This window comes from Plecotus auritus, assembly GCF_963455305.1.
Source record: "Plecotus auritus genome assembly, chromosome: 12".
Taxonomy (NCBI): Eukaryota; Metazoa; Chordata; class Mammalia; order Chiroptera; family Vespertilionidae; genus Plecotus; species Plecotus auritus.
The window spans coordinates 1,448,225-1,455,161 of NC_137778.1; the positions used below are offsets into that span (position 1 = coordinate 1,448,225).

General features: G+C 59.4%; 1 protein-coding gene across 1 annotated transcript; it reads left to right on the top strand.

The window, feature by feature from the left end:
* The first annotated feature begins 682 nt into the window (after window positions 1-682).
* Window positions 683-6,571, top strand: RGS4 (regulator of G protein signaling 4). Its single transcript, XM_080648660.1, has 5 exons — window positions 683-826; window positions 4,133-4,237; window positions 4,480-4,541; window positions 4,932-5,098; window positions 5,373-6,571. Exons 1-5 carry the CDS (start codon window positions 783-785, stop codon window positions 5,610-5,612), a joined length of 618 nt encoding a protein of 205 aa, XP_080504786.1. The 5' UTR covers window positions 683-782; the 3' UTR covers window positions 5,613-6,571.
* Window positions 6,572-6,937: the final 366 nt, after the last annotated feature.

Consider the following 6,937-nt stretch of genomic DNA (forward strand, 5'->3'; position numbering starts at 1 on the left):
TCAGCCCCCTGGCTGCTGTGTTGCAGCTCTTTGCTGGAAGCAGAGAGGTTGTCACTGCTGGACTGAATTCTGTTCTGAGTGAGAGTTCTAGAAGAGTACCCACAGCCAGGCAGAGCAGCTGCGGTGGTCTGTCCTCCGGGGCCAGCCTGCAGCTGCCCTCCCAGCCCTGTGTGGCCATGGCCACCCTACGGCCACCTCGGCAGACCCCAGCCTGGAAACAGGAAGGTGAGAGCTGGGACCATGCGGTCCACTACTTCTAACCAAAAAAATGGAAGGGGAGAGTCAGCCCCAGCCAAACCCAGTCCTGCTGGGACTCCCCTTGTGCGGAGAGGGGGGTGGGGTGGGGTGGGGGCAACTGCCCTTGGCATTGTTTTTACGGAAAATGAGGGAACCCCACGGTCTGCAGCAACACAGAGGCGGCTTTTCTAGAAATTCAGAGCCTCGGACGTGGGTAGAAGCATGGAGGAACTGTTTTCTGTGCATCTGCTGTGCAAGAGGCTTTCCTGCGGGTTCGCCCTGCACGGTGGAAGCCACGTCCCGCCTCCTCGGAGGCTGCAGAGGCCCGAGCGGGGTGTCACAGCAACGCTGATTGGCTGCAGAGGCATTGTTACAGCGCCGCTGATTGGCTGCCTGGCGGTGGCTGGGCTTTAAATGAGACCCGCAGGTTGCGGAGGGAGCTGGGGATCCTGCAAGCATCTTCAGGACCAACTAGGCGACAGCGCTCCGGCCGCCCAGCCCCTCCCGTCTCCTTCCTGCCTGCGAGCTCCAGCCCCGCAGCGAAGATGTGCAAAGGGCTGGCAGGGCTGCCTGCTTCCTGCTTGAGGAGGTAAGACGACCGTCAGCCCGACCCTGTCACACGTGCTGTTACACAGCTGCTGTGGGCCAGTTCTTTGGATTAGGATCCCTGTGGTCAGCGGGGCATCGCGCCCCCGCTTCCCTCCAAGACGGGCTAGGAACGGTGACTGAAGAAGTGTGTGCTCCCCGATTTGGGCACTTCGGTGTTGCTGTGCTTGGCTTTGGTTTTGAGGACTGAACCTCTGGCTGAGTCAGCTGGCAGGAAGCAGGGAGGCGAGGTGTTGGAAGACCCGCTGCTGTGCTGTATCTCAGCTGTGATGGATGCTGTGGAGCGTCCCGGGGGCACGCAGACGCACGGCCTCCGGGGCTCGCAGAGGGCAGACACTCTAGGTCTTGTTTAGGGGAAGACACCCCAGGGTGCGGTGTGGCACCTCCTGGGCAGGCACTGTGCGGTGTGGGGCTGAGGACCCGGCACCACTGTGTTCCATAAGCAAATGTTACAGTGAACTGCCAGCTCCAGACCACACCCCCTGAGTGCGGGTGGTCACACGTATTGGTCATCACAGGGCGCAGGGCTCTGTGGAAGGTCTCACCCTACAAACACGGTTTTTCAGGCATTGTGTCTTTAAAAAGATGTAAGGAAATGTTTCCAGAGAATGCTTCTAGACTAGCCAGCTGAAGTAAAATGAAACCCCGTGTTACATGAGCTAATCTCACTGTGAAGGGCAGGAAGCCGTCTGTAGACAAAGCGTCCTTTTCTCATCTCCCGCAAATGGCAACACCTTGAGTTCAAGTTGGAAATCTCCCGGAAGGCACCGTGTTCTGTGCATCCCAGGCGTGGACCTTCCCGGGGCTCGGCCACTCACGAGGAAGGAGTGCCCTGCTCCTGGGCTCCTGCGGTTTGACAGGAAGCAGGAGGGTCTGGCAGAGTGAGATAAGTGACCCCCCGCACCCCCCAGCGACATCTGACCCCAATGGAGCAAGACTCCAAGCTTCACCAACTCATGGAAAATTGTGCAAAGCATGGGGGTGGGAAGCAGGTATGCTCGCTCTGTCCCCAGGAGCAGCCGTGGGGAAACCCCAGCCGGAGGGTGAGCTGCTGGTCTGTCCTCTCCAGGAGCCGCAGACCAGCTAGCCCAGCACTTCATTCCAGCTCTGTGCCTGGGCTCACGGTCACATTGGTGTGTGTGTGTGTGTGTGTGTGTGTGTGTGAGTGTGTGTGTGTGAGAGTGTGTGTGTGTGTGAGTGTGTGTGTGTGAGTGTGTGAGAGTGTGTGTGAGTGTGTGTGAGTGTGTGTGTGTGAGAGTGTGTGTATGCGTGAGTGAGTGTGTGTGTGAGTGTGTGTGTGAGTGTGTGAGTGTGTGTGAGTGTGTGTGTGAGTGTGTGTGTGAGAGTGTGTGTGTGTGTGTATGAGTGTGTGTGTGTGTGTGAGTGTGTGTGTGTGAGTGTGTGTGTGCGTGAGTGTGTGTGTGAGTGTGAGTATGTGAGTGTATGAGTGTGAGTGTGAGAGTGTGTGTGTGTGAGTGTGTGTATGAGTGTGAGAGTGTGTGTGTGTGTGAGTGTGTATGAGTGTGAGTGTGAGAGTGTGTGTGTGTGAGTGTGTGTGTGTGTGTATGAGTGTGAGTGTGAGAGTGTGTGTGTGTGAGTGTGTGTGAGTGTGTGAGTGTGTGTGTGTGAGTGTGTGTGAGTGTGTGTGTGAGTGTGTGAGTGTGTGCGGGGTGGGGTGCGGGCAGAGCAAATGCAGGTGACCTGGCTTCAGGGAGCCATGGAGTGCTTATGGCTTTATCCTCGTGGTGGCATGTGTTGTAGGCCCGGCATGCGGCCACCTCTGCCTGAGGGGATGTGTGGTGATGGGTACCTGGCAGAGCTCAGCAGGCCATTCTGGCGAATGCTGTCCACTTAGAGGGTCACCTTAGCCTCAATCCCACAGCCTCCTCGATGACCTCCTCTGTCATTACAGAGGAGCCTGCACCGTGACCAGGTGGGGAGGCAGCGGAGGGAACAGTCCTGTGAGGGAGAGAGGACACTGCTCGGGGGCAGCCCCAGAACATCAAGAGTCCCGTTTCCTGGGGAAACGCACCTGGACACGCCACTGATAGCACGGCCATGAAATGCAGCTCATCAGCCCATGGCCTTGCTTTCCTCCCTCTGATAGGAACATCTAGCCATGCACTTCTTTTCAAATGACACTTCTCTTATAAAGTGAATTCTGGGCTTTTATAATAAAGGAGAGCCAAGCAAAGGCGTAATCTACATAATAAAAGCCTAAGCGGACATTACAGCGGAATGACCAGAAGGACCAGTTGCAGTGATGCGCACTGACCACCAGGGGGCAGATGGAAGATGCTCAACGCAGGAGCTGCCCCCTGGTGGTCAGTGCGCTCCCACAGGGGGAGCGCAGCTCAACCAGAAGCCGGGCTCACGGCTGGCGAACCGCTAAGGAGTAGCGAGCCGAGTGATAAGGGGCGGTGAGCAGGTGGGCCTAAGGAGCGAGGGGTTCTGGACTGCGAGAGTGATGTCTGCCTGTCAGCTTAGGCGAGCCTAAGCTGGCAGGTGGACATCCCCCGAGGGGTCCGGGACTATGAAAGGGCGCAGGCCAGTCTGAGGGACCCCCCTCCCCTGCCCAGTGCATGCGTTTTGTGCACCAGGCCTCTAGTTAAAGAATAAGAAGGTTGAGCTGGAAGGTCTGTCTCTGAGTCCTGTTCCTGTGACTCCGGCTGCCCCCACCCCCGTGACTCTCGCTTGCTTCTCTGGGTTCTTTGAAGCCCCCAGTGCTCTTTAGGGAGTGAAGTCCCTGCTGTGCAGAGAGTGCAGAGGAAAGCAGTGCAGCTGAGGAGCTGGGGCTCACTGTCCAGCCCTCTGCCAACCGCACACCTGGCGCAGGGTGCCGGCCCACCTCCCTGGGCTGGAATCACAGGCCACCTTCCCCAGGTGCCTGTGTGTCCCGGGGCCAGAAGCCAGCGGTGGCAATAGCAACTTCTGTCCAGGAGGTGGCGCCACAGTAAGGGACCCTGTCAGCCCCTGCACCTTCCCAGTTCCTACATCTCCAAGATCAGCCAAGTTTACAATTGGCTTCTGTTGAAGGTCACACCTTGTGCTACTGGTGAAAATGACAGATTCCCAGGAGAGGCTGCTGGTGGCGGAGGGTCGGCCTCCCAGCACCTGGGAAGGGCCCTGCTGTCTGGGTTCTGTCCTGGGTCCCAGGCAGGGACAGAGGGGCTCCTTGTCCTGGGAGTTTGCACACCTCCAGCTCCACTTCCTAAGTGCGATCGGCTCTTGAGCCAGGCGTCTTTTAAAGAGAGCCCAGGACCACTAATATGTTCCCCCTTCTGTGCAGCGCAAAAGATATGAAGCTCCGGCTAGGGGTGCTGCTGCAGAAGTCGGATTCCTGTGAGCGTGGCTCCTCCCACAGCAGGAGAGACAAGCTGGTGGTCTGTCCCAGGTAAGAAGGGTCGGGGAGGGCCGCCAGGGGGCAGGAGGGGGGAGGTGGGGGGATCGCCTGCGGATAGGGCGTGGTAGTGCTGGGGCCCCAGTTAAGTAAGAATGTCTTTGGGTGGGTGGGGGGGGGGGTGTGCTCTAACCAACACCAGGCCGGCTAAGGCGGGAGGGAAATAGCTGCACTTTCTTTAGGGTCTTAGTTTCCTCCCGGTTTTGGATTGTGGCATTTAAACTCTTTGTCTCTAGGGTGAGCCAAGAGGAAGTCAAAAAGTGGGCTGAATCGCTGGAAAACCTGATCAGCCATGAATGTGAGTCTGACCACCCCCTCTGGGTTGGGGTCATGGCACCCTGGATACACGCATCTCACACAACACGCGACAGACTCAGGGGAGTCAGCCTGTTAGGCGTGTGACCCCCGAGCTTGGTCATCTGCAGTGGGTGGTCCATGCAGAACCGGGGGTGGGAGGCCAGGGGACTCCAAATATTAAGATTTCCTGCAGAGTCAACTCCAGCTTCTCCTTCCCACCCCCCGAAGCAGGCTGTGCAGCTGGCATCCAACAGAAACAAACAGATCGGGTCACCTGGCCCCAGGCAACCCCACAAAGGCGGGTGGGGACGGCCCGAGCCCTGCCTATTCCCTCCAGCGCCTGGGCTTCGTCACCAGCGTGGTGACAGCTCGGCTCTTTCTCCGGTTGCAGGCGGGTTGGCGGCGTTCAGGGCGTTCCTCCAGTCGGAGCACAGCGAGGAGAACATCGAGTTCTGGCTCCGCTGTGAGGAGTATAAGCAAACCAGGTCGCCCTCGCAGCTGCGCCCCAAGGCCATGAAGGTCTACGCGGAGTTCATCTCGGTCCAGGCGACCCAGGAGGTGGGTGTTCGCAGGAGTCTGGTGGCGGCAGTTCCCTGGGGGTGGCATTTGGTCTCGGCCCTGCAGGCCACTGAGTCCCACAAAGAGGAGCCGTGGACCCACTTGCTGTCAGCTTGACACCCCACGTGGGTCGGCTGAGCAAGGCAGCGAGTGTTCTGACGGACCTCCCAGCACGTGGGAAAGAGAGAAGACCCGCTCTGCTCACATGTGTGGGGGCCCAGATCTGCTCCCGGCCCTCCCGGTGCAGTGCTAACTGCCTGCCCCCGCCCCTCAGGTCAACCTGGACTCCGGCACCCGGGAGCAGACCCGCCAGAACCTGCTGGCGCCCACCGCCACCTGCTTTGACGAAGCCCAGAGAAAGATCTTCCACCTGATGGAGAAGGACTCCTACCGCCGCTTCCTCAAGTCTCGCTTCTACCTCGAGCTGGCCGACCCTTCTGGCCGTGTGTCTGAGAAGCAGAGAGGGGCCAAGCGCCCGGCGGACTGCCCCTCACTGGCCCCGCGGTGCGCCTAACCCTCGCCCGGCGGGCTGCAAGGCCGGACCGCACCGGGGACCCACGGCCACGGGCTGGGCAGCGGGCAGCAGGTGCCGCACCGCAGCCTGGTGCCCACACTGCCTGCCCGTGCGCTCACTAGATGTAGTGTCTGTTCCGTGCTCATTCAGAAAGCGCCTCCCCTCGCTGCCCGCATTTTCCCTGGCGCCCTGCGGGCGAGCTGGAGAGGCTGTGGCAGTTCTCTCTGCTCAGCGGTTTGGCCTCAGGGTGGCGGGTGGGTGAGTCCACGTCCTGTGACATCCCCAGGCTCCTGGGACTCTGTGAGCCGGGACCTCCTCCATAGCTAGGCGTTTAGATGAGGTTCATCTATTGTGTGTACACATGTGTGTGCTTGTGTGTGTACATGTATGTGTACGTGTGTGTGTGCACGCACAGATACACACATGTCCCTGTAGGATGGATGGAGGGGCCAGGCGCTCATCACTAGTGCGAGGTGCTACACGCCTCAGCTCTAAGCCAGCCCTGGGAAGGCGACATTCCAAAAGGGAACACGTTTCTATAAACCGGAAAGCCCGGGCGGCGCTCCGGAGCCGCATCCTGCTCACGGCGCTGCGTGGGGCGGGCCGCTCCTTGGCGCCCGGAGCGAATGAGGCACGGATGGAGGCGTCGTCATGGCCGGAACTGCTGCAACTCTCCGAGGCACAGGAGCGACTTGAAGATCTGTTATTTACGACGATGTTTTGTACGATGCGTTCACTGCTCTGCATCATTCGCGGAGGGGCAGGGTCACCGAGAGGGTCGTGAGCAGGAAGTCCTGTCCTCATCCTCCTGAAACCACTCCCGCGAGCACCCAGGTGCCCCCTCCTGCCCACCACACGCGTGAGCACCGTGTGCTGTGAAGCCATAGGCTCAACGTGAAGCGCCATGGTGGTGCCCACGACTCTGTTGTATTAAAGACGCATGTCTCCGTTGGACCCTCCTTGTCTCTGGCAGTTTCACTTGCGTGTCCCGGGTCCCCCATCAGCGTCCCCGCGTTGCACACACTTCAGGGTTTCTGAGGGTGTGACGTAGACCGTGCGGTGGTCAGGTGGTGCCGGACTCGCGGAAGCCGCCTCCCAGGCAGGTGTGTGGCCTCGAGCGAGAAGGTGACATCTAGGTGACATCTCCCAGGGTGCTTTCCAACTGCGTCTTGTTTTATTCCGTCAGCGTTTCCCGGAGAGCGCCTGGTTGTGACCTGCGGGCCAGCGGCCCCGCTGTGCCTGCCCAGGTGTGCCCTGGGTGGGTGCTGCCCAGGAAACATGCATCTTTTTTTGTTGGTTTTTTTATGTTTTTATTGATTTCAGAG